The sequence below is a fragment of the Phaethon lepturus genome, unplaced genomic scaffold (assembly GCF_000687285.1).
Source record: "Phaethon lepturus isolate BGI_N335 unplaced genomic scaffold, ASM68728v1 scaffold15640, whole genome shotgun sequence".
In the NCBI taxonomy this organism is placed as follows: domain Eukaryota; kingdom Metazoa; phylum Chordata; class Aves; order Phaethontiformes; family Phaethontidae; genus Phaethon; species Phaethon lepturus.
The window spans coordinates 28,063-51,291 of record NW_010509967.1 but is presented as its reverse complement, the minus strand read 5'-3'; the positions used below and the strand labels follow the sequence as shown (position 1 = coordinate 51,291).

At 41.2% G+C, this 23,229-nt stretch overlaps 1 protein-coding gene across 1 annotated transcript in view; it reads left to right on the top strand.

Moving 5' to 3' along the window:
• Window positions 1–23,229, top strand: part of LOC104624852 (contactin-associated protein-like 5) — a gene marked incomplete at its 5' end in the record, with an annotated part of 125,196 nt that overhangs the window by 79,306 nt on the left and 22,661 nt on the right. Inside the window, 3 exons of the mRNA XM_010292356.1 lie at window positions 7,327–7,591; window positions 10,222–10,371; window positions 11,495–11,666. Coding sequence (XP_010290658.1) covers window positions 7,327–7,591; window positions 10,222–10,371; window positions 11,495–11,666 — 587 coding nt within the window. The remainder of the gene's footprint in view (window positions 1–7,326; window positions 7,592–10,221; window positions 10,372–11,494; window positions 11,667–23,229) is intronic.

The window sequence follows — 23,229 nt, the reverse complement described above, 5'->3', positions numbered from 1 at the left end:
TGAATGATATAACAGGATTGTTTTGAAAAAAATTAAGTGTTGTCACCTCAATCAAGGTCTTCAAATAAAGTCTATTTAAATAACAGTTTTCCCATTGATTTCAGTTGGTTTTGTTTACAATTCTAAAGACATTCAGTCTATAAATATTTAATTTAGCATGTAGCTGCAATAATAAAGTTTCCTTTTTGTGATATAAAAGTTTCGTTGTGTTAGGGAGACCATATTTTTTTGTAAGACTAGTTGACACAAAAAAATGACATGGTTTTGAGCAAACAAGGTCTTTCTGAGAGTCATCACCCTTCAGCAAATTACAGGTTAGAAACAATTGTTCAGGGTTTAATTTATTACATTATCTGGGTAGTCAAATTGAGTGAACAGGGCAGTTAGTACCTGCTGAGCAGAGGAGGATGTTTCAAGGCGGGAGGTGATAAGGCGCTTAGTCCTTGTAGGAGAGCTAGAGAGATGGCTAATTATTGTCGTAGGAGTTAGCAGGGAATAAGCAAAATGGGGGAGAATGTAATTTGCTGTAAAGCCAAGGCTTAAATGTCTTTTTTTAAGGTCTTATCTTATTCCAATCGCTAAGGCTCTGGGAACAGCTTGGGTACTTGTCTGCCTGGCAAAACCGAAAGGGGCAAGCCGACCCCATTGCAGTCAAGAGCCTGGAGTGTGTGCCGTTCATACCAACCGTTTGGGCTGGTGCTACGCTATGATACACAGATGACTGGAATTTTAAAGAGGAAAATCTAATAAAGAAAGCAACAACAACAAAGCTGATAAGAATTGCTTTCTTTGCACTTTCCTATTTTAAGGTAGATGTGGCTCTGTTTTAATAATAATAAGAGAAATCTCCTTGCTGCTGTGTTTTTTTCCAAGTAGCAAAACATAATAAGCTGTAGATCAGTTTACACTGAACTGGAACAAAAATTGGGCTTGAATTGTGCTTATTTGCCACTTTGACGTAAGATACCTATCTTACTCATTTCTGGCAAGGTGAATTTGAAAGGCTGGATTCATTCCTGCTTGTTGCTCAAAGGAGAGAAAATATTAAGTGGTCTGTATTTTGTTTGTGTTTCCTCTTGTGTTCTTTTTTTCCTTTTCCTGTCTCTCTGAGGGAAACGATGTATAATTTTTCCAAGTTAGCTTCCATCTTTTTCCAGCGTCTCTTAGCTATTGTACTATATTATGAAACAATAATGTAAAGTTAATATGGGCATCAAAATGGTAAAAATCCTTTGTTCCACTTGTGTCCAGTGACAAAGTCAGCTTAGGAGTCTGAGATAAAGAACATCCAGAAATGTCTAGCCAAGCGTCTCATCCCTGATTCTGTCATGGGCACAAAGTTTCAGTTTTCTGGAGGTTTTCTTTTTTTGTTAAATGCTACTTTTTCCACATAGGTGCACTATCTTAGTGTAAACAAATTAAGTCAATGTGATAAACAATTAAGCTTTTATTGACACACGTGATACCTAGAGTCAGGGAAGATAGGGCAGTTCTCTATCACAGGGGTGATTATCACTATCATTAGTTTCAATGAAACTTGGATCAGGTAAGCTTTCAGCTATCCATAATGAAATTTTGCTCAGAGAAAGAGAAACCCAGCTCAGTAGAGGGATGGGCTAGTTGCTTACTCAGTGGTCTAGTCCTAACTCAAGTAACACCGTGTGTCTTGGTGCTCCCACATCCTCTTTGAAGACAGTTTGCACCAGTTTGTCAGTAGGCTGGAGTTGGTATCTCACTTTGATTTGCTTTTCATTCAGTGTTTAGTAATGTCTTGACTTGAGAAGCGCTTGAAATATACGTGGGTCTCCTGACATCTTGAGATGTCTGATATTCTGCTTGAGATAGCCAATTTAAAAACAGGATTTGAAGGGACCTCCCCCGTTCCTAAAATCCAGTTGCTCAGAGTTGAATGAAAACCTTTCATCTTACCCTTTTAAATCTGCATCAGAGGTCACCTTTTGCCTCCTTAACTCTCTGCAAATTCATCTGCAACCTCAGTCTTTTCACAGCTAGAAATAGTCCTCCAATTTCCAAGCTGCAGATATTCTTGCCAGTTTACCCACATTTGTATCTCAGCCAGGCCTGGGATTTTAGTCCCCTTACCTGTCATATGAAATCTTCCTTTCTAATCTTCTGCGGAAAACAAAATATCCTTTTTATTGGATAGTATCCACAGAGTGATTAATGGGGAAAGTAAGTGCCCATTTGATGCTCTAACCTGCAGGTAGAATGAGAGCTTGGAAATACTCATTTATTATTCTTCCCGTTCAAGCTGTGATCTTGGCCTGTATTCTTTGGTAGGCTAAATGTTGGGGATTTCAGTTCAGCTGTCAGTGTGAATCATTTCCCAAATACATACTACTTTTCATTAGTATTCTGTGAAAGGGACAGGGATGTATGAGAAACTTGTCATCAAATGCCCTGACTGTGGTGGTGTAGCAGTCTTCTATCTTCATTCAACAGTACATAGTACTGTGTACATAGTACATGTACTGTGTACTTTCTATGAAGAAAGGCCAGAAAAGCTGAAATGGTTCATTAAAGTTATACAGGTCTTACTGAAGTCCTACAGAGGACACTGGAAAGACTCCAGTCAGTTTTGAATGAGGCTTATGGCTCAGAGCATCTTCTGTGTAACCCACTTTTGTCCTCATTACTTAGCAACTGTGTTCTTGCATTTTCTTTTTCATAGAACCATAGAATAGTTTGGGTTGGAAGGGACATTTAAAGGTCATCTAGTCCAAACCCCCTGCAATGAGCAGGGACACCACCTACTAGATCAGGTTGCTCAGCCCTGTCCAACCTGACCTTGAACGTTTCCAGGGATGGGGTGTCTACTACCTCTCTGGGAAACCTGTGCCGGTGTTTCACCACCCTCATTGTGAAAAATTTCTTCCATGTATCTAAATCTCTACCCTCTTTTAGTTTAAAACCATCGCCCCTTGTCTTATCGCTACAAGCCCTGCTAAAAAGTCTGTCCTGATCTTTCTTACAGGCCCCTTTAAGTACTGGCAGCTGCAATAAGGTCTCCCTGGAGCCTTCTCTTATCCAGGCTGAACAACCCCAACTCTATCAGCCTTTCTTCATAGGAGAGGTGTTCCATCCCTTTGATCATTTTTGTGGACCTCCTCTGGACCTTCTCCAACAGGTCCTGTCTTTCCTGTGCTGAGGGCTCCAGAGCTGGATGCAACACTGCAGGTGGGGTCTCACCAGAGCAGAGTAGAGGGGCAGAATCACCTCCCTTGACCTGCTGCTTTTGGTGCAGACCAGAATCACCTTCTGGCCACGCTGCTTTGGATGCAGCCCAGGATACGGTTGGCCTTCTGGGCTACGAGCACACGTTGCCAGCTCATGTCCAGCTTTTCATCCACCAGAACCCCAAGTCCTTCTGGGCAGGGCTGCTCTCCATCTCTTCATCCCCCAGCCTGTACTGATGCCAGGGGTTGTCTGGACCCAGGTGCAGGACTCTGCACTTGGCCTTATTGAACCTCATGATGTTCACATGGGCCCATTCCTCGAGTTTGTCCAGGTCCCTCTGGATGTCATTTTTAATAGGAAAGGTTCTGATTCTTCCTTAAAATGCTGTAATATGCTGCCATTTCTTCATTCAACATCTTGAACAAGAAACAACTTTGCAACCATACTGTCTGCAGAAATCTGGGTGCTTGCACTCTTGTCTTGAGACAAGTGTAATGGCAGCTGGTGAAAAAACTGCAAATATCTCCATTGCATTTCTAGGTTCAGAAGGTTCCTCTTGTAAGAACAATAAGAACTCTTTTGGAAAGATTTCACTGCTTATTAGAGGAGTCATTAATCAGTCTGGAGATGATGGACTTGATGGAATTCTGAAACGCCACCTGATAGCTGGAGTTTCCAGCAGCTAGGTAGAGCTAAGCGTCTCCTTTATTTTCCCTAGGGATTAGACTGTTCTAATCCCATTTCCTAGCCAATGAGCTTTTACTTTTCAGTTAAATTGGGTTCAGTTATAAAATCAAGTGTCTGACAGAAGTCTTGCATATACCCTTGGAGACTTGCAGAATATCTGCCAATTAAATCAAAATGCTCCTGATCAGATACGGGTTTAGGGCAACCTGTTTATTCTTCTGACTTAGACCTGCTGGAATAATTTGCTTGAGAATAACATTAAGGGCAGATTTAACAGTTTTTGTAAGGGGAACCTATCCCACTTCAGTGGATGAACAGTTTTCAAAGTAACTGTTGCATATTTCTTTTTCAAATTTTCATGCTATTGTCTCTAGGAAGGTAGGCAGTATTGGTCAGTGTAAGGATGTCAGTAGCTATTGTTCATATGTATTAATGATTATCTGGTTTTGCTCTGGAATGCTGATTTAAGGTGTTTCCCTTCTAAATTAGGCAGTTGAACTGTTCCCATGGCATCAATTGGATTATTTAACATTTTTTTCCCAAATGTCATGGCTAGTTTTTAGCTCTGACTGAAAGTTAGTTATTGCCCCTTACATCATGGAGATCTCAATTCTTGAATGAGTGTAACAAAATATATAACAAAAATACCTTGTTAAAAGAACACCCCAAAAGGCAAACACGCCTCTTTTCTATCCCCCCAAGCGTACCTTTAGTCCCATGAACACAGAATATTGCAGCATTGCCTTTATGCGTTCCCACCTGCTTGTTCTGTGGCAGGTGGGGTCACACCTGCTCTGCTTCAGTGGAGAGGCTACCGAGCCTGAAGTCTCACCTGGCTAAGCATGGGAGGAGATGCATAGGTTCTGCCCATATGTCCCAGCATTGGCCATGGGTTCAAGTAAGCACTCTTTGCCACTCCTGTTCCAGTACAAGACTTCTGTGCAGATCCCAGATGGCATGAATTACCAGCTGGTGTGAGTTTTTCAAGGGGTCACAACAATCCATGAGCTTAGTACTAGTTGCACGTGCCGAGAACCTCATATCAAAAGCGGACAGAAATTTGACCTTATATTTGGGCCCTTGCATATGCATCAGGGATACTTTGCTATGGTGCTGCCTGAAACAGCTGAAAGCATATTTGACTACACAAAGTTTTTACTGGATTATTTTAAAGTTGTCTGAAAGCTTGTTGTGCATTGCAAACATGCTTTTTCATCTCAGCATTCACCTTCTCTGGTACCATGAAGTCAGTCTAGGCATAGCCAGTTCTGCTGGTAGGTAAAATCTGCAGAGAGCTTTGAGACAAAATCCTATCCAAATGTTGCAAATCCTCCCCTCTACAGTCTTGCATTCTGTGACAGCCTCCGCCACTGCCAGTGAAGCAAATTAGATACTTGAGTGCAGACTCAGATAATGTTTGAAATTTCCTCCAAGCTCCGGTGTTATGCGTGTATAACATCTGTAAATGTTTTACCACTTTGTGTGGAGTTACTTGTTACTTAACTGTCTAAAATTAAAAAAAAAAAAAAAAAAGAAAAAATTGTCATTGACATTTTAAATGTCTAAACCTTTAAAAAGCTCTAGAGAAAGTTAACCATATTTGACTGAAAATGGAGGTGGAAATATAACAACAGTTAGGGGGGGGAAAAAAAAAGCCTGTGGCATCTCTTATACAGGCAGAACCCAGCAGGTAGTAGAAATTTTAAGAGGTTGACAGCAAATTTCTATTCTACTTCCCACCTGACTAATGCTCAGGTGAGTTTGGATAAGCTTTGGATTATATCTCAAAACTCATTCTAAAATGATATACCTATGGATACTTTTTGCCATTATTAAATCTGGTATGTAGCATTCTGCTACATAGGGCAGGGAATTCTGAAATAGTTTGATATAAATATATATCTATCAAGGGTTGTTTTATCCAGTGATAACTAGTTCTCTTTCTGGCACTTTGTTTATTTTCCATTTTAAAATAAATACTAGAAAGACAATTGAAAATGATCGGGAACAGTTGCATCAGCTGTCTGAGATTTCAGAGAGGAATTCCCCAAGCACTGTGCGACTTCCTACACATCCATCAAATGCTGTTCGCTATAATTATCCCGTTAAAGCGAGGTACCAGCTCTGACGAGGAGCAGTACCAAGGAGAAAGCCTTTTACTCCAATGTTTTTATCAGATTCCAGTTGGTATTTTATAAAGCAGCCTCGTTCAAAGCAAGCTGGCTGCAACAGTCTCCTGGGTTGGGGTTGAAAGATGTCTCCTTAAATGTGTCCTGGCTTTATATATTGTTAAGGTTTTATTGCATGGCTTGAATGACCTGGTTGGGTAATCTACAATGGATGAACAAAACAGTGGAGTTGTTTCATCTATAAGCTACAGTGATACATGCTGGTACAGATTCTGCTGACTGCTTTGAGTAAATGTGCTGCTCTTCTGAGCAAATAACACCATTGATTTCAGGGCTGGATGACTGAGGTAATCAGCTAAGTTTGGCATTGAAATGGTGTTGGATTTCACCACATCTGCTGTGTATGTTTTAATAATTTCCCTGTGGAAACCTTGAGACCTAGCACTGGCCAGGAAGTCTCACTATTGTTTCATCCCGCTGTACGTACTGTATTCAAGTGGCTTTTTTCTTTGACTTTTTCTTTTCTTTTTTCCTTATGACCCAGGAAACTTAGGAAATTTGCCTCATGTTTCACACCATGTAGTAGTTTCAAGTAGATGAGGGAGTTTTTATTTTGAAGGTTATGTGGCATTGGTAAAAGGGCAAAAAAGTACTGTCACTAATGACTGCATTCTGACACGTTTAGTATACATCTAGTCTGTTTGGTTGGATCCCTGTGCACTGGAAGATGCTTTTTCACTTGCAGCTTGCCTTGTTCACACCCCTGTAGTCCTATCAGCGTAGAGCCAACACAGGACATTTGTATCACATCCTTCAGCACATGAAGGTTCAATTGGACTTGCTAGTGCTTCACTGTCAATTCCTGAAGTCAACTTAGATCCGAATGAGTTTGATTTTATTGACGTAAAGCTAAACTTGAGCTTGATATGGGAGGTGCTGGGAAACACAAAACAGATGTGGTCATGTGGAGATTGTCTGTCTGGGCTACTAAATGAGCCCTTCTGCACCCAGGCATGGTCTTGATATGGGACATTTGGACAGGTTTAGATCCTTCTAAGAATTGAGGCTTTGATTTCTTTATACCTGCCCCCTCCCCCATTTGGGATTAAGGTAAAATTTTGAAGTCAGATGTGTTTTCTCAGATTGGGCAGATACATTTCCTAATGAGTTCCAAAGATTTCTGTCTGAATAACAATACCTATTGCAGCTTTAAGGGCCATTAGAAATCTGATGAGCTTATTTAACTATGTTTTGGGATGACTGAAAAAAAGAGATTGTCATGTTGATTATGTTTGTTCTTTATAATTTGCAGGGGAACGTGACCTTTTCCTGCTCAGAAACACAAATTGTTCCTATCACCTTTGTCAGTGCCAGTCGAAGCTACTTGCTACTACCTGGCACTCCTCAAATTGACGGTTTGTCAGTCAGCTTTCAGTTTCGAACATGGAATAAAGATGGATTACTTCTGTTTGCTGAATTGTCTGAAAATTCAGGACCTCTCTTGGTTCACCTTCATAATGGGAGATTGATGCTGTTTATTCAGAAAGAGACTGAGAACCCAGTGGAAATCAGTGAAGGTACTGAACAAAACAGTTTTATTTACTCTCATCTGTCCCCCTTTAAAATTCAAAGGTCTAACCCCACAGGATGAAAGGATGATGAAATAAGGAAGCACCCAATCTTCCTTTCTCTTTTCAAATTTTTTCCTGCTTTTCCAGTGGTAGGATCACTCTGTGCAGCTTGAGATAGATCTAAGCGTGGAAAGTTGACATCCTGAGATCTCCAGACAATTTACCTGACAATTAGTTCAGCCTCTGTGTTCTTAAACAGTCACACTAGATTTTCTTCAGTCAGATCACATGAAGACCTTCCTGTTCCTTGTCCTCAGATTGTGCTGATCAACTCAGCTGTTCCCCAGCAAAGTTAAGGCAGCCTCAGAGCTGACTTTCTTCCTCTGGCTGCAGCTTTACGCTCTCCCGTGACGCTATGCTCAGAAGAGAGACCGGCCGCGGGCTTCCTCTCCTCACACCCCTCGCTGGCTTGCTTAGCCAGTTTGCCAGCTGCTTTGTGCAGCTGGCGGGGTGCAAGAGGGTGAATTGGGGTTGCCTCTCTGACCTAAAATTCAGCAGAAATTGCTTGTAAATACTTACCATTACAGCCACGCATTGGCTCCCAGAGAAACAGGGAAACGATTCCAGACTGTACAACAGCGGCAGGGCCAGAGCGGGCCCGAGGACCAGAGCAGCCCGGCTGCCGTCCCACTGTGACCTACCGTAGCCATGCTGGCATCCCAGACAGAAATGGTCTTAGCCCACAGCCTCTGCAGATCTCCTGCTGCTATGGAGGCATGCTGGGTGGGAGACGGGGAAATTAATTTTCTGCATAAGTTGAATACACAGTTTCCAAAGGCAGATGAGTAATAGACTGATGGAACTCTGACGGAACTAAATAATAGTAGTATTTTCTAAAAAAGCAGCTGTTTAAAAAAAAAAAGTAATATTAAAATATTCCCAGTACAGACTAAAAGAGAGCAGATGTGTCTATTAAAAGAAACAGAGAGAAAATCTGACAGACTTGACAAAGCAGAGCTGTTCCATACACGTGTTTCATTCCCCTTTATGACAGAAAATGAGGCAGCCCTGCATCTATCCTTATTCATGTCGATTGCTACAGCCGTAGCTTGCTGCAACTGAGTCCTGAAAACTGAGTTTCCAGCCTTTATTGCAGTCCTAATTAAATTGTTGACAAAGATGAGACAATGTCAATATTTGGTGGGGTGTATTTGTTTTTACGTAGTTCTGAAATCATGAACCTGAGCCCAGCCTTTGGTGCTATCCAAAACATCGCTAAACTGCCTACTTACACATGGAAAATGTGCAGAAATTGCAAATGCCACGTTCTGCAGATGTCAGGTACTCACAATAAACTCATGCTTGCTCAAGAATGGACTTATTTTTGCCCCAAATGGGACCTATTTTGTTTTGACATCTTTTCAAACTTTAACAACATATTTCAAAATGGACTTGTTCTAGTTGAAAAATCATCTATTTTTGCTGGGAAACTGACCTTTTTTTTCTATGGAAATTGTGCATGCCTTAAAAGGCATTGCTGTAGAAATTGTCTCATTTTCAAATTCATAATGAAATGGCTTTTCATACATATAACACCCACTTTTTTTTAAATTTTGTTTTGAACTGTTCTCGCACCTCTTTGTGTCGCTAAGTGCTTGTTTGTTTCTTCTGAAAGCTACATTAATGAAAAATATTCCATTAGGGAAGGGAGGGGAGTAAATACTAGTCGTCTGTGCCTGGTCTCGGTGACTTCAGCCTGACGGTAGCATATTTTGAACTGTAATTAGGTTACTTTTGGTCTGCACCACTGTGTGTGAGCTCAGAAGCTTGCCCACTGATTTTCATGGCTGTCAGAATACAGGACGTGGAGTTTCTTCCTAGCTGTGTGGTACTATTTCATGAACCACGAGTTGCAACACTGATTTTCAGAATAAAGAAACAGAGAGGTTATTTCCCACTCTGCACAAGCGTCTAGAAGAGAATGAGGCTACCCAGTACCAGAGCAACAATCCCAGCCCTCAGAAGACCCATGTCAAAATCCAATATAGAAAGGTTTCGGTACATTCGTAAGTGTTTGCTAACTTAGTGCTGAAGGGTTTTAAGAAACACAAATCCTGCTGATACCTACGGGAGTTTGTCAGGTTTCATATTGGAGCATGAGACAGAGTATGACCATCTCACTGAATTTAATCCTCTGCAATGTCAGGCGTGTGTTTAGTACCAGAAGCTCAAGAGAACTTCTCTGCACAATCCTGTGAGCTATAAGCATTTTCCGAGAGACCAAAAATAAGACAATAAACACCCACAAAGCAGTAATAATGTGCTACCAAAAAGGCGAAGAGTCCTCCTAGCTTGCTGGGTGCCTGTAGTACCGCAGAAACAGGTTAGATTAAAATGTGAGATGACTGACTTAAATGCTCTCAAAAGCTTTTTCTTTCTTGGGCCTTTAACTCTATGCCAGTTTCCAGAAGTAATGAGTTCTTTTCAGCTGCCAGTTCTCCATATTTTGGGGTCAGCTGCATATTAGTGGTCACAGGCTGGAAGCAAAAGGAGGTTTGAAGAACAAACCAGGTGTTTGTGCAGGTGACTCCTGCACCTCTTTGTTCACTCTTTGTACTTTTTTTTTTTTTTGCCAGGCACCAATCTCCATGATGGGCTTTGGCATTCTGTTAACATCAACGCCAGAAGACATCGCATTACCCTGACACTGGATAACAATGCTGCCACTGCTAGCCATGCAACCACTGTCTCAAGGATCTACTCTGGGAACAGCTACTATTTTGGAGGTGGGTTGTTTCAGACAGATGCAGGACAGGTTGTCATGATGCAAATCCTCATGTTCTCATGCTTGATGTCTCCCCAGGTGCACTCTGTTTGCAGCTAAGAGCACACATTGTAATAACTGATTTTAGACCCCTCTATTGAGTTGTGGTGCATACAGCACTTGGGCAGATTGAAGGGTCTTGATCAACCCTGACAGAGAGAGAGCAGAGCTGCTAACACAGCTGAAAAGTGGGCTACAGGTAGTGGCAGCCGATGGATACCTACATCTAACTGGCAAAATGTGCGAAAGCTACCTACATAGCTGTGTTAGCCACAAGTGTGTTTTCTAGTTAAAAGTCCTGAGGACTATTAGTGTTATTAATATTCCTGTAGCTATCACTGTCCTGATTAGGCTCAGTGATTTTAAATTTCAGAGCTTAATTGGCATATGGCTCAGCTCTACAAAGGTATTTAGGTACTGTGCTCTCCTGGAAATGAATGTAGGTTTAGCCCGTTTTTGAAAATGGAAAGAAAAGTCTTGAAAAATACTACCTTCTGCTTTTTGAAGTGGAAGCATTCATTTAGACAAAGGGAGTTTCATCAGCTGTCTTTTTATCTAACATATTTCTGTGTAGTGCTTACCACAGTGAGGCTCTGATCTCAATGAACACTCTGGATACAGCACTAAGTGGGGGCACACAGGCAGCTTTGGATCTCAGAGCTGGCCAAATACTGAGGAAGCTCAGATACAAATGGTTTTCTTGCTTGCTGTCCAAAGGATTTCATCCTTTTACTCTGTGGATTGCCTCAGCAGCAGAATTTAACCCATAATGATTTTACAGTTTGCACAGTGTTTTTTATGGGAGTCAGTTGCTATCAACTGTGGAGTTTAAAGATCATGGCAAAACCCCACATTTTGATTTTTGCTTAGCACATGTGAAAACCTCATACTCTCATATTTCCAGTGGCTGCTCTCTTTTTTTTTTTTTTTCTTCCTACTGAAGGATTTATAATGCAGAAGGCTGCGTAGCACAAGAAATGAAAATACTTGGAATAATGAGCCTCCAAGCTCTTGCATCAGGAAATCCCAGCAGAATTAGATGAACATTCCAATATTCTTCTCTGCCTCTTCTCTTTTTCCCACAGGGTGCCCTGACAATTTCAACGATTCCCAATGTTTAAATCCCATTACTGCTTTTCAAGGCTGTATGAGACTCATCTTTATTGATAACCAGCCCAAGGACCTCATTTTAGTTCAGCAAGGCTCCCTGGGGAACTTCAGTGATTTACACATTGATCTGTGTGGCATCAAAGACAGGTAATTTTTGTTGCCTCTTTCTTGTATTTGTTCTTTTTTTTCATCCTAGTGGTTTATAAATACAGGTTGCATCAAGTGAAAATTCTAACCTGCCAACATTACGGATATTAGGCATAATAGAGCTGCTAATAGAAAATATTACGGCAAAGATAGGAGGACTGGAGGGGAAATGGTTTCATGAGGCTCTCTTGTAGCTCTTCTCTACATTGACTTGTAGGAAATAGCGTATGCAAATTCAATCAAACTAGAGATTGGTGAAAGGATTAAATTTTATGCATAAACAATGTTTGCTTGCTTTGAAGTTTTAGAGGGAAATGAAAGAGAAGTACAAATTATTTGATTCATCAGAACATGTCACCCCCTTAATGTACTAGCTGGTTTTGCTTAAGTAGATAATTTACAATTTTTCTTGTTAGCCGTTATAGCACAGCACGTTTATAATGAAGACATGGTACACCTCATGCGATGTACTGCCTGTTCAGTAGGACAATATAATGGTGAAATGTCATATCTACCAAAGACACATTTCGGTTCAAATACTGATTGGAATCCCTCCTAAGCTGAAACCTGACAGGAAAGCCAGATTTTCTCGTAAGAGTGGAGAGGAAATAAGCAACCAAATTTTCTTTGAAGTATTTCATATTTTCTCCTTTGCTTCCTATGAATTCTTAGTGTCTAAATATTTCTAAATTATTTCTGCGTGTACTTTGAAGTTAGTATGTGGAATAAAAAGCTCTGATTTTGGTTTGTTTTTTTTTTTTAAATCTAGCTAAGTTCTGAAAAATGGAAATGGAACTGCTGGAAATTTCATGTGTTTCACATAGTTAAGGGAGTAGTAAAGATATTTTGGAAATATGATACGAGCTTAAGCACTTAATGTAATTTTTTCCAACATGTTGCTTAGAGAGGTGGAGCTGAAAGCTGATCTCCATTATTGCTTACTGTAGGAGGGATCAGCCTGCAGGAGCTGCAATCTTTGGAAAAGTGGGCAAAACCTCTGTTTGTTCATGTTTGTTAACTTGTGCAGAGAAAATACTGACTCTGCTGATCAGGCCTGTTTCCATGTTCAATGATGACTGAATTCAGGGGGATATGAATTTCACGCTTGGTATGCCTGAAATGGCACGTAGAATTGATAAAATGCAGCTAATTTAACGAAAGGAAACTGTCTAAGAATTAAGAGAAAGCAAATATTTTGCTGTTTTCTTGGAAGAACAGGTTCTGTAAGATCATCAAGTGGACCGTTCAAAGGCAACTTGTATATCTGTATATTGAAACAGAAGAGAACTCTGCTGTTATGATGCAGAGCTGCTGTGGGACATCTCCATTGTCACCATTGCCTTCATTGTCACCAAGTCCAGGCTACAATGTAAATCCTACTGCAAGTGTCTTCCTCATCTTCAGTATCCCAAGGGTGACAAGCATCAGTCTGTGATCATACAATTATTTACAGCAAGGATCCAAACATAATAAGAATGGTGATGTTTTACATAATCATTGCCTTGAATATATCCCACACGTAAACAAAAGTTATATGTGATCTAGTGAAGATTAAAGCACGCTCTTCCCATGCAGTTGTCTGGGCAGCCTTAAATATACGGGTCTGTACTATATGATCTAGGTAGATCTATGGTAGATACAAACTATAGTAGTTATGATCATATGTTAGACATGATCATACAGTAGATGTGATCTACCTAGATCACATAGTGGATATGATCAGAAAACCAAGGTAGATTTTAAAGAAAAGGGAAAAAAAAGATTTTGATTTACAATTGGCAAAAGTGATTCTCTTCTGGCTGGATTTGGTGTATCAGTGGAGAAGCCCTGAAGGGGAATAGAGAAGCCTGCAGTGTGGGAAAGTGTTATGCTGAAGTTCAGAAATCCCCCTCGTGACGGAAGGGCGCGAGCCTCACTAGCGCCATGGAGATCACAGCTTTCTCGTTCAGTGAAACACTCGATGCTCTCTCCCTGTCTGACAACTCCAGTAATAGTGCTGAAGAAATTTTGCAGGGAAGAAGGAAAGATTTTTTTAATTTTTTTTGTCCAAATCATATTACACATTTTACACATCTGGGACACAATCTTGAGGGAGATTAAATTTACAGAATTGATCTCAGGAAGTTACAAAAGTTGTTCAAAGGTTCACAGGGTGAAGTACTCCTGGTGCAGTACTGACGTCAAGAGTGCTCATACCAGCAAGGGGCAGTTGGAAAGAGGGATGAAATTCAAAGAAAATAAATAATGAGAATACAGACAAAAGGCAAATCCTTTCTGTTATTTTGTTAACACAATTGATCCTAAGCCAGCAGTTGAGCTGGGGAAAGACTGAACAAGAAAGTATTTGCGGAGTGTGTTCCTCTTAAACGTTCTTGAAGATTTTAGATTCTGCAAGCCTATATTATGGCATAATTTATTACAGCAAACTATAGGTGGAAAGTTTGGGAGAACAGGAGATTTGCACATCTAAAGACTGTATTGCTGTCTAGTCTGCACAGTGTACCCTTGAATATGTTTTCAGATCGGTTCATTGCACAAAACGCCTGAGACTTCTGTTCACTGTAAACCAACTTTGTCACCGTAGTTCAACTAGTGCTCTATATCGCAGCAGCTCTGGACTGTAGGAAAGTTGGGGTCTGGCTCCAGGTGTGCAATATCCAGGTGCTCATTCTCTCTATATAAGGAGTGTCAAAGTTCTGTAGAAGCATCTTCTCCAAGAAATGTGATCTCCCCTTATTTATAAGATTTATTGCTGTGTGCACTGTAAAGCACGTGTTTCTGTAATTTTAATGCATGTGGGAATTGTGTAGCTTAATTAACATGTAAATGGGACATTTGTCTTTGTTATCTAAGCAAAAAACGTCTTTTGAGGAATATGCCTCTATTTAGAAAGCAGTTTGTTTGTTACAGGCCTGTAGGCCAAGTTTATTCAGACCTGGGATCTGAAAGCAGTGGTTAGGCAGCTCACTGCAACTTGTGACGGCTTGTAAAACAAGAATTAATGACTTTATTTTGAAAGATGATAAACTGGGACTACTATTGATGCCGGCAGTATGTTTTTGAGGGAGAATCTAACTGTGTAAGCACATTACACACACGTGCACCCTGGGATTCCCTGTATAAAGTGATGAGGCTCCATTAATTTAAGTGGAGCCATTTGAGGTCCTAAGCCTTAATACCTCATCATCTCTTATCTCTAGTATTTGAACTATTTGTGTGTTTAAGTGAACTTGGCATAAATGCCTTCTCTCTCCCTGTATTTGCTATTTCCATTCTTCAGTAACTATTTCTCAGGAAATAAATGCCCTGTCACTAGCTGAGCTGTCAGAGAGTGCACACAAAAATGGAGATGTCCATAGAAATACAGAGAGCTTTGCTGCCTTTCCATTTGGTGTCTGGAGAGACGGTGCCAAGTGAAAATGCTTTTACAGACACAAGTGAACTTGACCCTGTTGCTGACCCTGTTTTGAGCAGGAGGCTTTTGCCAGAGACCTCTAGACGCTCCTTGCTGCCTCAGCAACCCTGTGAAAGAAGCCAATGCAGTAGCTGCTCTGGTCCTGGCTGAGTGGACGTTCAGGATGTATCTGCGAGAGCTGGGATTAGCAGATAACACACAGAAAACTCACGTCTTCTGTGCTTTCAGTAGGATGTTAAGACGTTGTAAGCGATATGTACTGTCCCGATGATGGAAGAAGGCTAGTTAGCACCATCTCCTGTTATGACACTGCTTGTTTCTAGCCCTCAGCTGCAGTGCCAGCATTACTAATGTTCTTACTGCTGCATTTCAAGTTGTCTCTGATTTGCCATCCCCTTGCACAGTACCTACGTGTTGTCCTTAGGTGACATGTGCTGTGCAAGGAGGAGCTCCACAAGCCCTGCAAAGTAGTGTCGTATTCCCTTCTTCACCGCCTTCAAGAAAAAGCTGTTCCTGCAAACTGTTCCCAATGCCTTGTGGAACAGGAGAATACAATCTGTAGGAGGAAGCAATTTTTCCTGTAGCAATGCATTTGTAGGACTCTTTGCATTATCCCCTTTGCCTGCGTGCTGTTAATCCAGCTAACTATTTTTTTTCTTTTGCTTGTAGTATGTATATTTGCGGTGGTTGTCCAAATACACAGATTTCTCAGTCTTTTCCGAGGATGTTGCATAGTGCGGTGCTTACGCTGTTCCTGTTATGAAGTGTTAAGAGGCCATAGCTGCCTGCAATGCATTTGTCCCCATTCCAATGGAAGTAAAGAAAAAATGAGACAATATCCTGCTAGGCCATAGAGGTCTGTTGAATATTTAAAAGGAAGTGGATTTAATTTTATCCCTCTGCATTGTTGCCTTTTCAGGATTTCTGCTTGCTTAGGAGTGCAGGTATGCATCAGGGGTTGCTTCCTTTATACTGAATTAGTAAGTCAGAAAATAACATTTCTTACAGCGTGCTGACGTTTTCCTTCTACGGCATGGTACAGAGCAGAGGTAACAAGGGAGAGATATCTGTAAGTGAAGATGACATGAAGTCCCTGAATTCAGAGACTTTTTGTTGGGGAGGGAAGGACACATCTTTGAGCATCGATGCAGTCTTTTGCAGCAGTACATGTACCACGTTGACCAGCTCTGACCAAAAGCCATCTGGCATAGGCCCAAACAAATAAATTCAGATCCTCTTTGAATTTATTTTCAGTTCAGAGTGATATAGATTAAATTCATGGCAACAGAGACTATACAGCCTTCACTCCTGGTGTTTTGCACTGTGTTTTTTTTGGGAAGGGAGGCGTCTTCTGGGCATGACATACTAAACTTAAAAGCTTCCAGGGGAAAGTGTGAGCAGTAAGAAAGTCTAAATGAGAACAGAATAATGCTTTCCATCTTTGGCCCTTAATCTGCAGGGAGGAAGACAGTGTAAAGGGATGGGGAGGTGGCAAGCAGCATAAAAAAATAATTTGTTTCTCATAGATGCTATAAGTCAGAAGGGATTCAGTCCCTACTCTTGAGCTCCACTAAGTTTCTAGCTTTAAGTGTATGGTCAGGCTCCCTGTCCTTCCCCTGCAGGTAGTGTGTCAGGGGCTTTACAGATACAACCTGGAAAGACTTTCCTAATTCTGGTTTAGAGAAAGAAAAAAAAAAAACACCAAAACAAAACACAAAAACACAGCAGGATGTCTTTTTCCTAATGCTCTCTTCACTTACACATTTCCCTCCTCAGCATTTTATAGTGTTTGCAAAGACTTCTTGATAGCACAAGGCTGTTGTCCCCAGGGATGCCAGTGCTTCCCTTCCCTGGCTAGCACGTGCATGTGGCAAAATGGAGGGTTGAATCTTTTTATACTGTCTCAAACTGACAAACCCTGACCTGTTTCTTTAGGAAAGTGGCAACAAAAGTATTTTTGGTTTCTCTAGTGCTAATATTGATTCTCTAAACTGAGGTCTATTCAGTGCTGTTTTGGACCATAAACTCAGATCGGTTGCTGTTTTCTTCATGCAATGTTCTCTCTTGTTGGCTTAGAAGGAAAACATGCTTGCTGCCATTCCCCTGATCTAAGCAGGACCCATAAGCCATAGCACTGATATCAAAATACCAATCTCCTAGCATCTACAGCCTTCGTTTTGAAATTTGGGGTAACTGGCAACTCTCTAAATCTTGAAATACAAAACAGCTGGTGAGCAAAACAGGTGGGCAAAGGTGTCCAAGTGAGGAGTAGCAGGGGGATGAGGAAACCTTGTGAAGTACACACTAGCCAGGGTTGCCACTTGGTGTTTAGCTGTCCTAGGTTCATTAGCACTCATGCTTCTAAATTTCTGATCTCCATAAACATATTCTTTCCCGAATGTCCCTGTCTATGAAAAGACACAAAATGGGTGTAGAAAACATCCCCTGCAAAGAAAGATCAATTAAGTTCTGGTTCTTTAACCAGAAAAGAGGTTGCTGAGGGGAAGCAGCATAATGTTCTTCGGGTGCTAGAAAGCTGCTGCAGCACAAAAGGGAATAGTTACCTTTCCTGACCAGGATGCACAGGAGAGCAGCCATGGCACAGGCTGCCTGAGGAGACGGTCAAGTCTCTGTCACTGGAAGGCTTTAAGAATAGGTTAGATGAGTCTGTGAGGAATAACACACACGGGTGTGGGTGATCCTGCCTTGGGGTGCGAGCATGGACTAAGTGATCTTCTGAGTTCCCTCCAGCTCTATGCAATTCTGTTGCATTCGCTCAGGCTTCTCCTCCAGCTGGAACAGCTGTGTCTTGTTCTTGCTTTCGGGGTACTGAAATGTCAACAATAACACTGCTTACGAGGAAAAAAACACCCCAACATCAAAAACCTGTCGAAATATCTTTCAGACATTCGGGTCAGGATTTCTCACACCTGTGAGAAAGCTCATTTTGTAGATGTATCTCTCAGACACCCTAGGCAGTGCGGTAGTAGGGAGTAGGGAACCATATAGCCCATAGGAATGGTTTGCTGTTTGTCTCTTTCTTTAACCTGAGATGTATATGTTAAGTTTGGAGTGTAAGGAAATGGGGGAGAAGGAGCAACACTTTCTACTCATTTGTCACTTCCCTGATTTGATTTTGCTTCTATCAATGCATTATTAATTTTTACAACTGCAGGATGAAGCTCTGTGATTGCAGAATTTATTGCCCTGTTTTTTTGTGGGATTTCTTCTTTGCAGATTCCGTGATGTCTAGAATGATGGTTCAGCTCAGGCTGTGTATTTTTCTTTGATGAACAGTAACTTGATTCCTTTCTACTTGGCTCTCTATTTTCACTAGTTCCTGTGACTTGTTGGATTTGAGGTGTCTGTCCATCTTTCAGATGTGGCCAAAATAAGGGTGACCAGTTTGTAAGCTGTTAAGAGGCAGTGGGGACTGAGGCTGCGCACAACTATGGGAACATCAACCCCTTAGCAAATCAAGCTAACAACTGTGTGTTGATCCCTTCACAACCTCTATTTCAGTTGCTAAAAGATGAAATGCTAATCCAGTCGGCTGTATTCACTGACCTCAGCCTTGGCCTGACCAGCCCTTTCCAAGAAGTACATCCTCTCTGGGCCACTCGGAGGTGGTGCAGCTCTGACTACCAGAGTCTATCATTCGGGCCTCATGGCTGTTTCTAAAACTGACACTGTGTTCTTTTGTGTGCCACAAACTGTTCTCTACAAGGAGAGATTAAATAGGCTAGCACTCCTCAGCCTGGAGAAAAGAGCTAGGCAGGGTTGTGTGATGGGGAGCAGCATGAAGGAGGTGAATAATAAACAAGAATTTGCTGTTTCTTACAAATTCAAATCTTACACAGCATAAAATTGGATGTTGTTAGATGCTGTAGAGGTCAAATATAAAGGAAAAAGCAGTAAAGCGCCCATGAATCCATAACCACAGATTGCTAGAAGCTGGCAAAGTGTTCAGTGGGATGCTCTGAAACTTATTTCATCAGCATCTTTGCTGTGACACTGTCAGAGTAAGGAGATCAGAGCAGAGACACTGTTGATCTGAAGCGGAGTCTGCAGGGTGGTGATAATCTTAGGACTAGGAAGCCCAAGTTCCTTACTGTTTTAAAAACATCCTTTTCATTACGGGCAGCTCCTTGTTCCTCCGTTGTTCAAAACCGAAATATCTTTTGTCATAGCTGTGCTAATCTCAAAATACATTGAAATATGACTGTGAATTTTGCTAAGTACTAATTCTTTCTGCACCGTGTTTTCTCTTCCTGTGTCACAGTGGAATAGTTGCATTGTGGGTCTGACTGTCTGTGGGCAAGCAATGGAAGGCATAGCCTGGGGGAAATTCAGGCAGCCTCTCATTTAAAAATAAATGAAATGGGTAGGAAAAGAAATATGAAGATGCTGAGAACTTGGCCACACTGTTGAGAAGCTCTGGGATTTCCTCTTCAGCCATTGGCCGGAATGCCAGATTTTGGGACTAGAAATACTAGCTTCAGTCCTGAAGCCAAGTTGGTTGGTTGCTGTGGTTGGTACCCTGTTCAGAGAATAGATGCAGGAATGTGGGCTCAGGAGATATTGCAGCTCAAGAGTTGCCATGGATATTAGGAAAATGTGCCAGAAAATCATTAAACCTTAGTCGAGAAACACACTGGATTTCCAGCCCTCCATCATACGGCACAGATGCTCCCTTTGGGCTGAGCAAGGCTGTCTGCTCTTACAGCAGATGGACCCCTTGGAATACAGCAGCAAGGGCTGTGGTGTTGCCTGCAGCCTGAAGGCATGGGTTGATTAATCTCATCCACTTCTTGCGTGCAGTGGGACAAACTGCTTTGCAGCATGAGTCACAGAGAAGAAAATTCCATTCCCAAGAGATCTTCCATTCCACGTGTACACGAAAAGGTAAGATCTGGTGTAGTTTCCCGTACCAGCTCCTCCAGACTCTGTAAAGGGAAGCACTTAGGAGGCATTGCAGTTGGGATAGCTTGTGCCAAACAGCTGTTGTAAGGGGAAAACTCCCTTGTTTTCCTCTGACTTGACACCTCTCATGGAAATAGTTTCCTTTGTCCCTCAAGGTGATGCTAGAGAAATGGTTGCTTCCACCAGGCTGTTGAGGCACATCCTTAGATGTGTCACTTCCTCCTGAGACACACCCTTAATGGTGATATTGGTTATATTAATGCCGTTGAACTCCTCAACCCTCATCACAAGGATGTGGTATTTAAGTTGACCAGTGACAGAGAAAACTCTGTTAAGGAGCATGAAATTTCATATGATTCTGCTATTCCTGCCAGGGCTGAAATAGCTTGAAACGGTTGACTTTTTGATAGCAAAGTTTATCTGGACGGAGGTAGGGCTAAGGCAGAGGCAGAAGCATGATATTGTACACCCATTGTTATATTGTCATAAATTTTATACACCATGTGTGCTTGTATATATGAGACTAGGTAGTCTTGGGAATAAGAAGGCCATTTATGTGTTGAACCTGTCATTATTCATAAATGGACTATGAGGGTAGTCAGAGCTTGCTTTCCTTTAGGCTCAGATTCTCATGGATGCATAGATAAATGCATGCATTGCTCTCCCTGTCTACAACTGCTAGGGTACTTTAATCTGATTGCTGCAGTTCGTGTTGCTTTTGCGCTGATGAAGCTTTGACTGAGTTGTCCTATTTTTACGTGGCTGGCACCCTGCCCTCGCTATAGCAAATACTGACAGTACTTGTCAAGGACAACACTGGGAACTTGAGTGACCTGTGGGAGGGGGGTAAAAAAAAAAAAAGATTTGAATCTTTTGATCCAAGGTTGAATGCACCTTGGCAGATGGATGGCACATCTTGCAGGACATGTTGGGAATTCCAGAGATCTGCAATGAGGAACACAAACCTGATCTCAGATATTTTCTTAAGAATCCTGGCAGTGTTTCATCTCTGTAGCATCCGCGGGCAGACACAAGCACACGGTGATATTGCCATCCTTATAAACCAAGATTCATCTGCATATTCCAGTTCTCCTAGCAAATACAAATGGAGAGAGCAGCATGTGGTGTACATAATAATCGCTGCCATGGGATCGGTGTTAACAGCGTACCTCACTAGGGAGAAGCATACTGAGTTGATTCATGAGTTTGCTTCCCTGTATTACTCAAGTTACGGAGCGCAAATAGTGTCCTTAGTCCCTATCCTTTTATCCCTACCCATGTTTTATCTGTGAAAATTCTTCCTAACATTTTCTAAATAAATTAGCTTAAAGTGTTCTTTTTTCTTGCTACATAGAGCTGACCTTTTAAATACTGCTTTATGCCTATTTCCTTTGTAGATTCCATTAGATTTTACTATCAATTTTTACTTGTAAGAAATAATAATATTTTTTTACTTTTTCCTCCTTTTCTTTTAGTACTGAATTTAACACTGCTTCATGTGTTGTACTGTCAAAATGGGCCTTTGGGAAATTAATTACTACTGCAGGTGAAGGGTGTTAGGATAAACCTGATGAAAGCACAATCTTTTTTTGAATTTCCCAAATCTCCTCTAAGGTTTAATGTATGCCCTACAGCAGAAGCCAAACTTTATATGATTCCCCCTTCCACTGCCAAAGTTGGCCATGCAAACGAGAAAATATCCTGGCTAATTATGCCCAGTGAGTTTTGATTTTATTTATTATAGTCCCAGGCTGGGATCGAAAAAGCAAACACTTAATATTGCATCTACTCCCACATAAATACCTGTAGTACATTGCAGAAAGAATAATAAGTAAAAAAACAAAAAACAAAAAAACAAACAAAAAAACCCACCCTGAACTGCATTTGGCATCCATTCTTTTCATTTTCTCTAGTATTCCTATTTTCAGTATTTAGTGTCTTCTTTGCAGAAATTACAATTATTTTATAGTCCAGATTATTTTCTTTGTGGGAAATCTTCTTACGTTTTCCATTCTTTGTTTTATAGCAACGGATCAGATGTTTTTAGATGTGTCCTGGTTTTGGTTGGGATAACGTTAATTTTCTTCCTGATAGCTGTCATAATGCTGTGTCTTGGGTTTGCGATGAAAATAATGTTGATAACATACTGATGTTTTCAGTTGTTGCTGAAGTCAAGCAGTCAAGGACCGTTCAGCTTCTCACGCTGGGCTGCCAACCAGAGGCGGGGGGTGCGCGGGGAGCTGGGAGGGGGCACAGCCAGGACAGCTGACCCAAACCAGCCAAAGGGATATTCCATACCATACGATCTCATGCCCAGTATGCGTTCCTCAGTGGCTGGGGAGCTAACCGGTTAAACCACGACAAGATGACGCTTCTTGAATTGGCATGGTGATCAAAGCTGGGACGAGTCGAAGACGTAAGAAGGGATGTCATCTGTCCTTTTTAAAAATATTTCAGATTTTGGGTAAATCCCAAAGTAGATTTGAATATTGCCCACTCAGATCTCCGTCATCACCAAAACAAAGCATTTAAACCACGCACCTTCAGATGCCGGAATACCTTGATCTTTTTCTAGAATTGTTCCATTAAATGCTACATACAGGAGAGGCTGTCCTGCCTAGTTGTAAGGATCTGATGGTCCAGGTTATAGTTCTGATCTTTTGTTTCACCTTAAAAAGATCACTTCAGTCCTGTGAGTGACTATTTTCCCCCTCACCTTTTGTCTCTCTTGCCTGTAGGCTCCAGTGGACATGTTTACAAGTAGCCCAGGGCACACTGTGAGGCTTCATGTCTCCTTTCAGTTTCTATTTTAATTAAGGAAATTGTGGACAGATTTTCAAAAAGGTTCCCTTTCTCATGTTTGCGTTGGTACTTTTTAGAACACTGACAATTTGCTTTGTGTTTGTGCAGCAAAAATTACAATATGATTGGAGAGATCTCTTTTTTTTTCATCAAATTGTCCTTACAGAATTAATCTTTTTCCTCTTTTTCTGTACTGAAAACAAAGCAAAACACTGGAAATAATGATTTGGAAATGGAAGGGGGAAAATATCTTAAATCCAAAATATGTTACATAGCGGGGAAGGAAAAGGTGGAAAAGTTGAAAAAAGTATCTTAATGACTTAATCCCTTATAAAGATCAATATATAGTGGAAAAAACACTATAGAGGAATGCATGACGTTCTTTGAGAATTGAAGAACCCCATAATTCCTTCCCAAAAGTAT